Source organism: Odontomachus brunneus, unplaced genomic scaffold (assembly GCF_010583005.1).
Source record: "Odontomachus brunneus isolate Ranch 3 - 2012 unplaced genomic scaffold, Obru_v1 Obru_scaffold_085, whole genome shotgun sequence".
Taxonomy (NCBI): domain Eukaryota; kingdom Metazoa; phylum Arthropoda; class Insecta; order Hymenoptera; family Formicidae; genus Odontomachus; species Odontomachus brunneus.
Window position 1 is genome coordinate 1,474,372 of NW_022639535.1, and position 16,798 is coordinate 1,491,169.

Genomic DNA, 16,798 nt, shown 5'->3' on the forward strand with positions numbered 1-16,798 from the left:
CCCCCCCCCCCCCCTCTTATAAGAGTATAATTACTTCTTACTTGTTTTATGCTACTTATATGTCGGTATCGCAGTATCATAAGGTATCTAATTTATATTATTATGCAAATTACGGCTGATATTTGTTGACTGCGATTTGCGTGACTATAATTCTAAATTGCTTCAATTGCAACAAGATTGTATATTGATTAGAGAAAAATCAATTTATATTCATGAAAATATCCCCTTAGAGAGGAAGAAAACCAGAAATTGTTCAAGTTATTGCACCTTATCAAGCAACTAGCGGAGAACAATTGGACTTGCAAAGAGGGCAATTGATAATGATTCGTAAAAAAACTGACAGTGGATGGTGGGAAGGAGAGCTCCAGGTAAAGAAATTTATTGTGTTTTTATTTATTATGTTTTCTATCGCTCAGTTCAGTAATAATTAAATTGGGAAAATCTCTCTTTTATATAGGCACGTGGTAAAAAAAGACAGATTGGTTGGTTTCCAGCAACTTATGTAAAACTTTTAACTAGTAGTAGTAATAGAAGTACACCTGTCTCTCATGGATATCAAGATTCTCCAACGGACCCAAATATTGGTAAATATATCCCATATAATTAATCTATGATTTTCTTTTTTTATATACATATAAAATATACATAAAATTATTATTAATATACATATAAAATATACGTGTGATTTGTTTAAATTACAATTTGTGAGCTATATTGTGAATTAAATATAAAATAGTTCTTATAGCATAGATTTCGTTTTACTCTTTTAGAACGTGTTATGGCTCTATATCCTTATCAAGCACAAAATGAAGACGAATTAAGCTTCGAAAAAGGTGACGTTATATCCGTACTCAGTAAGGAAGAGACTGCATGGTGGAGAGGCGAGTTGAATGGCGTATCTGGCGTCTTCCCGAGCAACTACGTATCATCTATGTGTAAGTATTTTTTTTGTAAATAATTGCTCAAGTCGATTTAAAAATCATTTTATGGTTTAATGACTATTATAAGTCATATAGTCCGGATAGTTACCTAAAGTTTCATGTTTTATTATTATATTAGATTTCTACTAACAACGTATGTGCACGTGTTAATATTGAATAAAATATTTGAAGTAAACAGAATATGTGTGTGTGTTTGTGCGTGTGTGTTTGTGCGTGTGTGTGTGTGTGTGTGTGTGTGTGTGTGCGCGTGCGTGCGTGCGTGCGTGCGTGCGTGTACGTGTATGTACGTGTATGTGTTTTTATATCTTCTGTTCCTTTTATGTGTGTGTGTGTGTGTGTGTGTGTGTGTGTGTGTGTGTGTGTGTGTGTGTGTGTGTGTGTGTGTGTGTGTGTGTGTGTGTGTGTGTGTGTGTGTGTGTGTGTGTGTGTGTGTGTGTGTGTGTGTGTGTGTGTGTGTGCGCGCGTGCGTGCGTGTGCGTGCGTGCGCGAATAGATAGGATACACGAGTTTATATATCAGAAATGTGAAACTTCTGGCTACGCGGATAGGCGGACGATTGTCAGGTTTTGTAACAAACCTCAACTTAAAACTATTATTTATATTACTTGTTTCTTTTATATTACTTGTTTTTTTCTCATCTAATTTTTGTCATTATTGTAATTATTATCTTTACTATTGTATTTTGTTGTTTTATCATGTTGTGTTTCATCTTATAAGAGTTGTTATTTATTAATTTGTAAAATGAATGAAGATGGAGTAAGTTGTATATATCATGAGTATTGTTAGCAAATAAATAGCTTGTAAATTAGCTTATAAGAGAACAAAGCGGTAAGAACGATTCAATGCTCATTTTACTTCAGAATTAATAAAAGCTATAACAAATAAAACGATAGAAGTAGACACAAATTTCTTGTACGATTAATATTTAGTTTGGTAAAAAAATTATATATATACAAAAAAATTTATACAAAACTTTGTATAAATTGATAATATAATTGGTGTAAGTAGCGGTTTCTAGTATAAGTATTTTATTTTGGAAGTAATTCTCACATAGCTAAAAATAATATGGTGCTTTAGTCATCGTCATTCAAATGTGCTTAGTATTCTATGATAATTGTCCGATGTTAGTCTTATTTTATTTAATGTATGTCCATTTCATACGGCTTAATTGCTACACGTATATCACGAGTATATAGAGGTCGGTCATTTATCGACCACTACATTTAAGCTAGCGAATGGAATAGAAATTTGCGGATCGAATATCTTTCTCAAATTTTAAAACAGCCTGCTTTGTCAAACAACGTCGCCTTGCATGATTGCTTTTCCGTCCGTCCGTCCGTTTTTCCGTCAGAGGTAGCCTATTTCTATAATATTTGATGTGATAAAGTGTGCTTACTTACAGTTTCAGCTAATGTTTCCGTTAATAATCGACCGAGTGGTCATATCGCAATCTTTTCATGTTATGAAATACTTTGCATAAACAACGATATATCATTGAGTGACAATCGCAATATTTTAAAATTAAAAGAGATGCTTCGACAAGACAGCTGCACCGATTATTTCTATTCTTAGTCTATATTATCTGCATTCTGTAATATCTTTTTTATTAATCATAATCTTTCGCTTTTGCTTAACACGCAGCATAAAGGATAGCCGAGCAGCAGTACAGCATTGTTGGTTAAAATTAAAGCACCCGAAGTGTAATAAGAACAATAGCAGTCTCTACATTCAACAAGGCGTATTACAACAACAGAAGTCTCAACGTTGGAGACATTGTGCATAGAAAAATGAAAAAGTGAGAAATAGGAAAAATATAGGGGAAATAGGAAAAGAGACAAAGGAAAAGGAAAAGGGGAGGGACAAAAAGGCAGACCGAGGAAAGAAGGGAGAGAAAGAAAAAAGAATTAATACGACAATGAAAAGAAGAAAGGGATAAAGCGGGAGGGAAAAAATTCGGGATTGGTTCTTCGTATTCCCTTTTCTCTCTCTCTCTCTCTCTCTCTCTCTCTCTCTCTATATATATATATATATATATATATATATATATATATATATATATATAGTCTCTATTCATATTATTTATTATATAAATCTCTTTTTTCTCTGGTGCAGGGTTGCACTCATTTCTTCATTAATGCTATCATTTTTTCTCAGACTGTTATTATGCGTTGCTAAGTACTAGGATGTACCCTTACTGTTTTACACTCAAACAATTTTCATGCAAATAATATATTCGTTACGTATAGAAACAACATATGCATCTACTATACTCGTTTGGACATCAAATTATTTCATTAGTGTTACGACCACCTGATATCTGCACCAACACCAAAGGTCTACCTCAGTTCTCTATCTATGCTGATATACAATTAAGAAACAATTAAGAAGAACAGTACATTTTTAGCTTATTCACGTTAGAAATATTTAACATTATGTCATGGTATGAATACTACTGTTATTTAATATTTAAGTAATTTGTTAAACTCACATTGAATGCATACGACACCTCATGACAGCGTTCACATTTATGTGAGAATTAACAGTTTCAACATGGATATGTTCGAGCTTATTGAAAATTGAATTTTTTCCATGATTCAATTGTTAACGTTTGAAATATTTTATTCTACGAGTGTGACGTATATCAAAAAGACCGAGGGTTCCTTTTTTTTTTTAATTGCTTGTTTCTTGCTTCTGTACATTTTAGTGGTCGATTAAAATTTACGCGGCGATTTAAGCCAATCGTTCTTTGGGAATCTCACTAAATCTTTCAGTTATTTCCTTTATTTATGCATCTTGTGTAACACGGAATAATTATAAATATCGGCGATTAAAAAAACCGCTAAAACGATTACATTATGGTTTATCTATTAAATTAATGTAAAAATGTGTGGTGCGCGTAGTATATACTAAATTTCGTTTCGATTGTCTCACGTTGAGGCCTAAAAAGTGTAAAGGAAAGAAAAATGATCTTACAATTGAATAGTCAATAGTTGACTGTTGTGGTCAAATGCGACATAAGAGAAGAAGGAGTTCCAAAATCTTGTGTACAACTTTTATTTCAGACGTTTGCAACTGTAAAACAATTTGCAAAATTAAATCAGCAAACATGATATTGTGCGAGAATGTCTTGTTTAATCGCAGATAAGACGCGAAGAAATTTCATAAAATTGAAAACTAGTTAAATTAACCAATATGTGTTAACTTGATGTGACTTTACTAAGCGACTTTGCTTGTTCGCGTTCGTAAATTCGGTGTAACTTATCGGCGAACATATCGATATAGTTTGATTTCTAGTCGCTTATTATAGGCGAATAACAAGTACATAACAGAAGACTAAGGACAATGTGCTCCTTCTTCGCAGCCTTTTACAACAGAGCCTAAATAAAATAGTACTCGTACGTGAACAATAATGCTGAGTCGCTAATATTGAAGTAAACATAAACATCAGAGTTGATTATATTATTTATGAAGTATTATCTTATATTATTCATTAATTTTTCCGTTTAGATACATCTTCCTGTGTATGTGTGTATTATCCCAATTAACTATATAGTTTATTTTTTTTATTATAATCGACAATCAGCGTCTTGTTCATCTAACGTATCGTACTATATGTAGCTTGTTACGACGTTGCGCTTCGTTACAAAGAATGTATTATAGATGTATTCAATTGTTTATTTTCTTTCTAGATATCATCTTTAGTACATATATACGCGCTCGCGCGTGTTTGTGAAACTTTGGTGTATCCGTATAGCAATTGAATGTATGTCTAGCTTCTTTAGGGATTCCTTCGAGAGAGATCTAATCATAGAATAATTTAGGAAAGCAAGGATGGAACGGCTAATAATTCCATATGTGGGTGAAAATCAAGCGCACAACGTATTTATTCATTGCTATTCAACTTTTACGAGTCCTATATAATCCTTCACGGCAGAAGCGAGTAAATACGTTATGTCACAATGGTAATATAATGATGTGCTTAATAATTAATTGACTATTTCAAACAATCCATAATCCACAGCATAATGTTATTCTAAGGTGATGGCGGGATGTTTAAAGCAAGTTGTGCAACTGGTTATCTTTAGTCAATGTAGTTGTGTAGCGCGTTATAGCCCTAAGATTGTTACTATTTGCAAGTTGTTTATTCACTGTAACATCAAATCTCATCAAGAATCTCATTAGGGTATGATGTAATTTGGGACATAGTGGACAATGTTGTAAGAGAATATGAAATCTCGCGTATGACTATACGAATCTTGTGTGTTCACACACTTTATATATACATATAGAAATATTATATTATGTTTACACACCCATACGCGCGCGCGCGCGCGCGCACGCTCACACACACAGACACACATACACACACATACACACGCGATCGCGCACGCGCTAACACACACGCAGCACACGCATATATATTTATATATATGTACGCCGATGTTCTTACACGTATGTAAACATATTCATATGTGCATATACAAATACGTTCGCATCTCATACCGCTAATTGAAATAAAATATCTGTCTGTTGTAAAACTACCCTTTTTGCGTAAACGAATCAAACGTTATTCGATATTATCACTCGTGCAAAGAAAACATATTTTCCACTTGATATATTTTGAAACTTTCAACTTATATATTCTTGTTTTAGCATATATATTCTTTCTCCCTTTTTGTAAGTTGTCATAATAGCTAGTGACCAGGGAAACATTTTTTGTATATATTTTATGTGTAGCGAATGAATCGGTGATCGATACAGTGATATGTCACGATCCTATGGAAAAGAAACGCCAGGAACATATTAAAGAGCTGATTGTGACTGAACAGGCCTACATAGAAGATATGAGGCTAGTGCATGAGGTATTCCTTCTATTTTCTTAAATTTAACTCGTTTCATTTGTTTATTATGCCGAATTCTTTCACACGTATATATCTAGAGTATGGTATATAATTATTCTTCCATTTATCTGAAAATCTTTGATGTTAATTTGAAGTAGATTTATTATTTAATTTATGTGTGTGAAAATAATACCCACACCTACATGTACATTAAACTAAGTCTCATCCTTTGTTAAATTTTGTGCAAACTTCAATTTTAACATAAAATCCAAGTTAGTCGTCTCAATATCCGTGCCAATATTAAACAAATGCCCGAGTCTTTCCTGAGTTATTTTGCAAATGACAATACGTGGGTACTCGAGTACCATAATCAGCGTATATGGCACCTTGGAAAAACCAAAAGGAAAATCAACCATTATAAAAATTATTAATAGATGATAGCAATCATAAAAATTATTAATAGATGATAGCAATCATAAAAAATCTTGGTTTTATATCGAAAATTATTTAGATATAAAAAATGAGTTAAGACGAATAAATAACTAGCAAACACTGGGATATCGCATACGTTTGAACTTAATTAATATAGATGGCACAGAGCTAGCATTTTTATCTGAAATATTTGTTAAATTTAGCAAAATATCTTTCTATGATGCCTATCCAGATTAAGGTTAGTCATTTCTCACAAGTGTGGTAGACGAAAAAGACTAGTGTTGAAAGATAAATGTAAATCCTTACATCTACTTAAATTTGCTTACAGATATTACTAGAATGCTACTGCTGTAAATTTTACGTATCACACAATTTTCTTGCAGATACAAAAAAAATAAATTTTATCTATAACGCATAGAATTTTCTACTTGGACTAGCAAGACACTTTTTTAAGTGATAGCATATTAGGCGGGTATTATCCGCGTTTTTTTGGTTTTGAATAATATTCGTCAATTTTATATCCGATTTATACCAATAGAAAATGCATAAAGATGAAGGAAAAATCGGAAATCTCTAGAACACTTTAGACCTATACACATTTCGTATACATACGTAGGTTTATTACACGTTTTAGGTTTTCGAGAAACCGTTAATCGAGAGTCTAGTCTTGAGCGTCGACGAAATAGAAAAAATATTTATTAATTGGAGAGATATTATCGCGTGTAACGACAACTTTTTAAGGTAACCGGGATTCATTTATTAGTATATGCAATAGAATATATCTTTTATAAGTGCAAGGATAAATTTTTTCCAGGACTTTAAGAATAAGAAGAGATAATAGCTATACTGGAATAGTTAGAATGATTGGAGATATACTGTGTGAAAATGTAAGTATATTTACGATTTTAACAAGAAAAAAGATCGCACATGCACGTATATTTCAATTTATATTTATTAATACAATTTGATATGCATTTTGCACAGATACCTAGGATGTCAGCTTACATAAGATTTTGTAGCTGTCAAATATCTGCCGCTATGTATCTGCAACGTTTAACGGAAACTTCGCCGGAATTTGTTCAAGTTGCGCACGCGTGTCAACAAGATCCACGAACAAAGGGAATGCCATTAAGTTCATTTTTAATTAAGCCGATGCAAAGAATAACCAAGTATCCACTTATAATTGGCAAGGTGTGTTTTCCTTGTCCTTTTTCGTTTGTTTTATTGTATGTATAGATTTGTGTGTTTGTATCAATAATTGTAAATTATATATTATACGATAAAACTTGATGATTATAGATCTTAGAATATACTCCGATTGATCACCCCGATAGGCAATATCTTCAAGAAGCATTGGCAAAATCCGAGGAATTTTGTACTCAGGTAAAAATCAACAGATGGGCGAATCGATATAATACATGAGAATTGTAATGTATCATTTTGATGTAAATGTTGCGTTTGATAGCATGTAGCATATATGTATCTTATATAAATTTGTTTCATTATTTTTAATATCGCATATTACATAGGTAAATGAAGGAGTAAGAGAGAAAGAAAATAGTGACAGGTTGGAATGGTTGCAAACGCACATAGTATGTGATGGTCTCGAAGAGCAACTTGTTTTCAATTCCTTAACTAACTCATTAGGTCCACGGAAACTTGTACATTACGGTATACTTCATAAGGTAATGAAAATTATATAATAATACCATAGGCTTAAAGACTGTATTCAATGAAGATTTCACATCAGTGTCATGATTTCTTTTTTACAGTCAAAGAGTGGCAAAGAACTCGTTGGCTTTCTTACAAATGATTTCCTGCTGTTTGCCCAACCAGTGAAATTTTCGTTGTCAAACTGTCAGCAATTTTCATTTGAACGCAACAAACATAAAAAATTTAAGATGTATAGAAAGGTACATGGGATTTTAGAGAGTTCTTTAATTTCTGTAGGGAAAGTAAGAAAAAGAAAAGTAAGAAAATTCCCTTAGGGAAAGTAAGAAAAGGGAAAGTTGCTTAGTTTCCTTAGGGAAAGTAAGAAAAATTTACAAGTCAGAAATTTTTATACATACACACACACGTTCAAACACACCTATACAATTGTTGTGCCACTATCGAGAAAGCATCTTTTTTTTATTTAGCCAATATTTCTCAACGAATTGTCTGTGCTCGGAGAAAGCGAAGGAAACGAAAACAGTAGTAGCCTAAGCGGAAATAACGTAGCTGACAATTCATCGAAAACTCTAAGACTGAAAGACCTAAAGAAGCTAATAATATTATTAGCACCGTCTTCGAACGAGTGCTCATTGTGGATGAGACGAATCGTAGAGGCGCGTAAAAAATTTTTAGAAAACGAAAAGAATTGCCTGCAGAGACAACGATCGAGTAAGTTTATGCAAAATATTACTTTTGCTTATTCTACACGTGTTCCGTACATAAGTTACTGTTGCCTCCTGATATTGTTTGTAAACGAATACAGAGAGTATTTACATAATGCTTATATATTGTTTCCTATTGACATCGTGCATCACGATATCGCGCTTATATGTTCGCATAGATAACTGTCTGAAATGTAATGTGATAAATTTAATACAATTTGATTCTCGACAATATCAATAAATGGTGATTTATATGGATGAGCAGAGCAGGCGCAATTTGGGGCGTGCGGCAGAATTCTTGTTACTGTGCTCGAGGGTTTCAACTTGAAAGCCCCATCCGGTAAGCATCCGGCATGGCGCGCATGATCAAGGCATGACGCATGATAACTCGCTTCATATACTTATTAATATAACATCGTAGTGTATGCTTGTGTTGCATGTAATAGTATATCTTGTTGTATGTTTTAATGTTGCATTAAGATAGTATACGTAATAAAAAATTGTGTATAACGGTAAAGGATAATTTGTTATGCACTAATGAAGGGTCAAGCTAAGAAAACGGATTTCGTGTACTAATCTTGGTATTACAATTGCATGTAGCGCTTTACTAACAGAAATCTGCCATGTTTATAGTTCGCAGGAGAACTCCCGAAGGTAGACTGCGACTAGTAGTTGTGGAAGCTGAAGATCTTACCTATGGCAGAAAAGGTAGAGTATTCGTATTTAAAAACGCCTCTGAATAATTGTATTCACGATATCGAACAATGGTTTGTAAATCAATCTTTATCAAATTTGTTGTAGACAGCGAGATTGCACCAATTCTGTCATAGTTATAATTCATTATGTTTTTGCAATGCAAGATTTTCTTCTCTGGTATACAGCATATATAACCATTTCGATTTTCTTCAGTTCCACAAATTACGTTTATTTTATCTATATTATACATCAAATTTTCTCTAAATTAAGTAACGCATGTTCCATAGCAATGGTTGGGATAGTCGTAAATAAATTAAGACTCGCACACATAGCAGGATATATATATGTGTGTGTGTGTGTGTGTGTGTGTGTGTGTGTGTGTATAAAATAATTCTTTAGCTATTATCTATAATTCGATATCAAAGCATTTCAAATTTTACTATATCATGTCTAATGGAGAAACTGTGGATATATGATTGCTGTTTCTGGGGGATAACTTGAGTGCTATGTGGTTGTTGGGCAAGGATATACAATAACGTTTGAGAGAAAATGAGATATACTATTACAAGATGTTATAACACTATTTAAGAAAATTACAAGTTATTGTACACGTTCCTCGTCTCATTCATGAGACTGGAAACTCTTACGTGCGAATGTATTGCTTTGTTCTGTTGTAGGAAAATTTAATACATTTTGCAAAGTGTCTATGGGTTCTCAAGAGGAAAGAACCGGTGTCGTATCTGGAAGTAATTGTCCTTTATGGGATGCGTCGATGCAATTCCAAGTGAAAGATTTACTCGAAGATACTCTTTGCATTACAGTGTTCGATAAAGGGTATTACAGCCCTGACGGTAAGTTATATGTATAATTGTTTTTTAACGCGAAAATTTTCTGTACTTTTACGCGAGTACATTAAACTATTAAACTGGCGATGTGGTGTGTTGTTGACGCAGAGTTTCTTGGTCGCGCCGAGGTCAGAGTGGCTGACATAATGAGAGATAGCAAGGATTCCTGTGGACCGATCCAAAAGAGGATAAAGTTACGCGAAGTCGAAAGCGGCGATGTCGTTCTCAAGCTTGATCTTCGGCTATTTGGTAACAGATGAAACATATAGTGCGAATATCCAATTGTGCGTATTTACATAAAAGGTACAAAGTTTATGAGGAAGTGATGTGTGTGTGTGTGTGTGTGTGTGAGAGAGAGAGAGAGAGAGAGAGGGAGAGAGAAAGAGGGGATGGGAGAAAGAGAAGAGATGGCGAAAAGTTAATTCTGTCATTCTTATATTTTTTTTTAGAAAAGAAATTTGAACATGTGTGGCGTATAATCATAATTTAATTCTGATACGCATGTACATGATATATGAAAATGCATAAGAAACGCATTTGTGATATAACATAGATGATAATTTGATCGATATGATATGCGATTGATTTATATTGAAGACTATTGCAATCATTCTTTTGCGAACTTTTTTTACAATCTACCTCGATATGAGTAAGAGAGATTGTGCATTTACGTAAATAACCTTATTTATTCTGATTTTTTAATTTTTTCAATAAGAAAAAATACATCGAATATATAAATTACACTATTATTACATGTCAAAAGTATCGTTTACAAGGCATTATCGATTTCTTTTATAAATCGTATTATGCGCACATTGCACTATTCTTTCTCTGTTACTACATTGACAATTGTGGACGGTACTATCCGTACGGTAGACTTTAATAGATAATATAAATTAATTACAATATATATATATATATATATATATATATATATATATATATCTGTTTATTACGCAACATTCGTCGCGATATAACAAACAGAATACTAAGACATAACATTGCTCAAAGACAATTTCTATTTTCCTTTTGAGAAATTCGAAAGACTTTAAAGCCCATTTTGCAAAAGCCGCAAGAGTATGCAGTAAGATGTAAGCAGGAAGCAAATTGATCAATGGAATTTTTACAGTCCAAGAATAATGGATTGCGGATGGTCAATTTGCTTATTGCGTACTTTTTATAGCATACTATTACGGCTATTCAAGAATGAGCTTAAGGTTCCTTGTTCCACTGTTGCGGAATCCTGAATCGATGAGGTCAGAAGTGAAAAAAACGCATGCCAAAAATTCTTGCGCGCTATTTTAAAAACGCTATTATAAAAACATATTTGCATGAAATAATACTTCAAATCGCTTAAGCATACTTGTTACACAGCAGAATAAATGCTCTTTTTACCTTGACAATCAGTAAATAGTCTTAAAATTAGAGTCATATGCAATCCCTTTAGATTATCTTATGATTTTGCCACATTAATTTTAAAGCTATTTATTGATTGTCCAAGGATAAGGATAGTTTTCAGAGCATTTTATAAGTACGTTTAAGCGGTGTGAAATGTTTTTCCATATAAAATAAATATATTTTCATATTTAAAAATAGTACGTAGGATAACTTTTGCCATACGTTTCCTTGTTTCTGATTCCTTGTTATTAATTTAGGGTTTCGCAGTAATGAGATTTTAAAAATCTTAAATTCAAAATATTTTCCCGGTTAATGTAGTATTTAGCAACTATGAAAAAATAACTCTCATTGTGGACGAAATCCGCAAGTTGCCCGAAAGATGAGGCAATGTTATTATGTTACTACCGGAGAACGGCTATTATTTTAATGATTAAATTTATTGTTGACTTTTTGAAAATATGAATTGTCTTTGAGTACTTCTAATAGGAATGGACGGTACAGTCTTTTATTGTTTGAGTTAACTGTGTCACGGGAATATATCGTTTCGTCAGGCAACGTACAAAAACATATGGTTTTCATTCTTCGCTGCACCTGCACGTTTCGTTATCTTCATCGTCCGAGTTTTTGTTTACACGACAAGAATAATAAGAAACGCGAGTAAAATCCGAAGCGAAATGTTCAATCTTTTACAGAATAAAGTTATCTTTCATCAGGTACGGCCAGTTTCTTGGGATGTCTCGATATGTCCGTCTCGAAGTTTGTATCGTCACGACGTTCCATGTCCTCTGTGGGAAATTCATAAATTGGCTTAAATCCACCAAAGAGTTGTGGTTTGAAATTATCAACATCGAAGTCATTTTTCTCGGTCTGCGTATCCATTTCGGAGCTAGCCAGCTTTGCATCATCGTTATCGTTATCTAGTTTTTTGTCTGCCTCTGCGGGTGGCTCGACGACGACGACGCTCCAACCATTTTTACTAGGTGTCTCGGCACTTATACTAGCGACAAAAGGAGCCATAAAGTTCTGTGGCATTGGTGCCGAGTTGGAAGAGCTGGATGGCTGCTGAGAAGGTAGCAACACCGTTGTCGTTGCGTCAATATTCGTAGCAGCGTCCTTGTCGTCATCGTTGAAATGACGAGTAGGATACGCCGCTGCGTGTGTCGGTGTATAAACGTAAGCGATCGGCGTTGGCGTTGGTGTCGATGTCGACAATGATGTCGGCGTTGTCGTTGTCGATGCCGATGTCAGGATTGGTGCTGTACGATGCAGTGTTACGGAAATTGTCGCGTCATTCTTCTTTTGAAACGGGAGAAAATCTTGCAAGTAAGGAATTACATTTGTGGCATCCTGTTCATTTTTCTCATTCTTTCGATCGGCTGCGATTACGGGGGCAGTTTGTTGTCTTTGCTCGCTAGGTACCAAGAGAGGCGTTTCTTTCGTACCACCAGGAAACATCGACGTCAGATCGGAATGCTCTAAGGGATATGGGAAGTCCGATGCAACGGGTGCGGGTCTACCATTGTAGACTTTATGGATCTTCTCTCGCTCGTCCTGAAGCAGAGTATCGGGTGGTAGTGGCCGATGAGGTCCCCGAGTACCCACGACGACACTTCCGTCGTCGTCGTCGTTGTCGTCAACCTTTTCTTCTTCCTCTTCTTTGGAATTGCCCGAATGTATATTAACCGCAGTATTGACTGGATATACAACATATACAGGTTGCTCGACTATCTCCAACAAATCATGATTATCCGACTTTCTACGTTCCGCTTGGTGCGCGAGTACAGGTTCTATATGTTGCGTAAGTCTGGCTTCATTTTCGTCATTGTTTGTGAATTCGCCATGATGTTGTATCATTTGCAGAGTCGTAACGTGTAGAGGATCCGCCGTTCTACGCTTAGGGAACAGAGGCGGCTTCGGTGGTGTTATCGGCGGTTCCTCTGGGTAACTTTCCAAGCTTTCATTTTCGCGTTCGTCCACGATTTCACTCTTACCCTGGTCCCGCGTCTTGCTTTCGTTGTCATCCTGGTCTGTGGTGTGATCGAATGACTTGTTAAATGGCAGCGTATTCTCTTCGGTGCTTCCACGCGAGATCGATGATACGATCGATGGAGGCCGAAACTTTCGTATCGTCGGTTCAATCTCGTGAAGTGAAGCAGCGTTATCCATTTTCGAAGTCGGTACAAAAGCTAACCTAACTGCGTGGATTGGCGGTGGTGGAGGATTTAGACGCTGAAGATACGACGGTGGCGGGGGAAAGGGCTGACGTCGTGACGCCGGATGATTCTGTAACGGTTGTTTAATTCTAGTAGACAAGCTTTGTCCAGCCGGCATCGTTCCTATTACATCCGAACCGAAACGATGGCCATACGACGCTTTTGTATTGGGACGAAATTGAGGCAAGATATTCGGTAGTTTTGCCTCGGGCGAATACGGACGTCTCCTCGATCCTACATCCAATGGAGATCCCGAAAATCCCGAATGTGGCTTAATGCGTGGTGACAGCGGTAACCTTTGTGGTCTTGTATGGTCCGTTCGCAAAGTAGTATCGTACTGGTATTGATAGTACGGCGGTGGTCCGGTACTTTCCGCAGGCGGCATTAAATTTTCGGCGAGCTGTGGCAAGTCTCCGCTAGCGTTAGCAACAGGGAGATTGATCTTTGTTTTATTTATCGCCGTTGTTGTTAAGGTTACCTTGGGTGGTAATTCGCGCATATTGTTATCTGCTTCGTTTACGACGGCGATACGTTCCTCCGTAATCGTCTCCTTGTTTTTCGTTTCTACATCCGATAAAGTAAAATGGTTCGCGTCCTTCTCCTGGCTTCGATCTCTATTTGTATCAATTGTCGCAATTGAAGCAGCAGCAAAGGAACTTTGAGATCTCGGCGGTTCGAGTTGGTTGTAGTTCTTTAGAACACTGGAGCCGGGTGGCCACCATTTCTGTATAACGCGATCAGGACTCGGTTCTGCGACGGAAGCAGGTGGTTGCTCGTATTTAATTTCCTTGGTAGAACCATGTGGATTATTGCGAAGAGGCCAGAACGAAGTCTCGATGTCCGATAAACTGCCGTAAGGATTCTCTCCAATGGCAGTCCCAACCGAGTAATAACCTCCCTCAACGTTCTGACGATTTCCTAAAACGAAAGACACGGTATCTTGATCCGGCGGAATTACGATATTACTCGTGCTTTCTATCACAATGCCAGCTCCTACTCGGTCTTGTACCGATTTGACCGTTGATTTATATTCGTGACTCGTGTTCGGGTCATAGCGTTCCGTAATACTGTGTCCTAGATTGTTAATCAAAGACGAGGAAGCTGCTGGATGTTGCGACATTATTGAAGATTGTAACGAGTCGCTTGCAAATAGATCCTGCTGCAGAAGCATACGCTGCGTAGAAGATCCAGAAGGAGCGACCGTAGTAACGGCTGATGTTGTACCCTCCGACAACTTGGTGGTGACCGCATTGGCAGTCGTACTTGCTGTTGAAGTCATTGCATTGGCAATAGTTATAGAAAGTGTCGACTGTGTAACGTGCTTTTTCGATAAATCTTGAAACAGTAAATCGCTTTCCCTGTTATCATCATCGTCGCTGCCATTGTCGCTGTTGACCTCATCCTCATCGCCATCCTCACTTTCATCCTCACTCTCACCTTCATCGTCCGGCGATTCGTAAACGTCATAAGAATCCTTATATTCTTCGTGTTGCGTCGATGGCTTTGCACGAGATGGTGCGAAATTGTTGCGAGTTGGTTGATTTTTGTAGCGAATAACAGTTTGCGTCTTTTCTGTCGTTTCATCGTTCAGAGATTGCGTCGACATGTTGCTTGGACTTTTATAAGCTTCCACGTGACTAGAAATTTGCAATTGCTCTCTCGACAATATATTCTCCTCGTTCTCCTCTTCTGGGGTAATGCGATTAATGGAATCAAATACTATTGGAGTAGTAAATGGTTTCCACGTGGTTACAATAGGCGCTTTAGCCGTAGAAGTTTTAATTGAAAATGCAACAGTCGACAGTTTCGTTTTGAAATCACTGACAGTTGTAGCGTTGTGTGCGCTTGTGTTCATTATTGACACGTAAGGGTTTCTAGTGGCAAGTATATACGAGTCGCTTTCAATGTGATAAGGTCTATGATTGTACGTGCTGTAACTGTTGGTGCCACTTTGCACCTTCGTATTGGCATACGAATTTGAGATCAATGGATATTTATCATTACCGTATTTGGCCGAAGAGTAATTAATGGGTAAGTTTAAGAAATCGTGAAAATTAACTGTATATGTATTGATCTCATTTGGACTAACGTCGTCGTTATCGTTACCCTTCGTCTTTCTATGCTCTGCATATGTGTTTTCTTCTCCGTAAATTTTTTCCGAAACATTTACATTCTCTTTATTCTCGTGCTCGTGATAACGGCTAGTGTAGTTGAGAGCTCTAACAGGTGGTGCTTTCTCGAAGTCGATCTTACCGGTTATCGGGTCCTTCTCTAAAGAAAACGGCTTACCTCCATTGAAGGCGAAAGGATACGGGATATGGTAACGTGGAACGTCGTTGTCGATTGAAGCAGAAGACGCGGTACCGACAGCGACAGTGGCAACTGTGCTTTCCTCCGCTATAAGATCCGGGTCAAGGTCGTCTACATGTCCTTTATGTTCTAATGCAAAGAAATTGTCGATTTTTTCAGATCGAGACTTTGCTCCAGCGTTATTGTCCAGGTGACCACCCATCAAGTATTCGCCTGACACGCATATCAGAACAACGAAGAAAATCCACAGGCATTGCCACATTTCTCACATACGCCCGGTATCTGAAAGATGTTACTTTCTGTTAATCTTTTTCTCTCTCTCTCTAACTGTAGCTTTTATCATGTTGTACACATAAATCGATTGATGGTGTTACAAACGGTATAATAACAGCACATTGCACAATTGCACAAATTAATTTAAACTTTATAATTGTACCCATGAAGCATTACATGACGAGAAAATGAGACCGTGAGATTGGTGAACAGACATTACGATATTATGAAAACGTTCAACGTAAACTGTAAATAGTTGTAGAAACTCTTGTGCAGTAAAAGGCTCGGCGGTAAAATTTTTTTGTTTTCGCGATACTTTGTTTTTGGTCAATTTTGAATATTCGTTGAATACGAATCGAATGTTGCTGGTAGACGTATACTGAATACAACATCATAATTTTCTTTTTTTTAGACTTCAGAGAGAGAGAGAGAGAGAGAGAGAGAGAGAGAGAGAGAGAGAGAGAGAGAGAGAGA

The 16,798-nt window shown here is 36.2% G+C and overlaps 2 protein-coding genes across 15 annotated transcripts in view; one reads left to right on the plus strand and one right to left on the minus strand.

Annotated features, from left to right (window-relative positions):
* LOC116847944 (intersectin-2) overlaps positions 1–12,240 on the plus strand; it is a 21,712-nt gene extending 9,472 nt beyond the window's left edge. For 6 of the 11 annotated variants that reach the window (XM_032823554.1, XM_032823559.1, XM_032823564.1 and 3 more), the window contains 16 exons: positions 75–83; positions 231–368; positions 458–584; positions 771–935; positions 5,679–5,803; positions 6,849–6,955; positions 7,029–7,101; positions 7,199–7,405; positions 7,514–7,597; positions 7,744–7,899; positions 7,987–8,127; positions 8,353–8,596; positions 8,855–8,929; positions 9,223–9,297; positions 9,963–10,136; positions 10,239–12,240. In XM_032823554.1, coding sequence (XP_032679445.1) covers positions 75–83; positions 231–368; positions 458–584; positions 771–935; positions 5,679–5,803; positions 6,849–6,955; positions 7,029–7,101; positions 7,199–7,405; positions 7,514–7,597; positions 7,744–7,899; positions 7,987–8,127; positions 8,353–8,596; positions 8,855–8,929; positions 9,223–9,297; positions 9,963–10,136; positions 10,239–10,390 — 2,052 coding nt within the window. In that variant the 3' untranslated portion in view covers positions 10,391–12,240. The remainder of the gene's footprint in view (positions 1–74; positions 84–230; positions 369–457; positions 585–770; positions 936–5,678; positions 5,804–6,848; positions 6,956–7,028; positions 7,102–7,198; positions 7,406–7,513; positions 7,598–7,743; positions 7,900–7,986; positions 8,128–8,352; positions 8,597–8,854; positions 8,930–9,222; positions 9,298–9,962; positions 10,137–10,238) is intronic. The other 5 variants (XM_032823561.1, XM_032823560.1, XM_032823562.1 and 2 more) reach the window with 4 other exon arrangements.
* Positions 9,489–16,798, minus strand: part of LOC116847945 — an 8,258-nt gene continuing 948 nt past the window's right edge. For all 4 annotated transcript variants that reach the window (XM_032823567.1, XM_032823568.1, XM_032823569.1 and 1 more), the window contains one exon: positions 9,489–16,333. In XM_032823567.1, the coding sequence (XP_032679458.1) occupies positions 12,228–16,313 (4,086 nt within the window). In that variant the 5' untranslated portion in view covers positions 16,314–16,333 and the 3' untranslated portion in view covers positions 9,489–12,227. The remainder of the gene's footprint in view (positions 16,334–16,798) is intronic.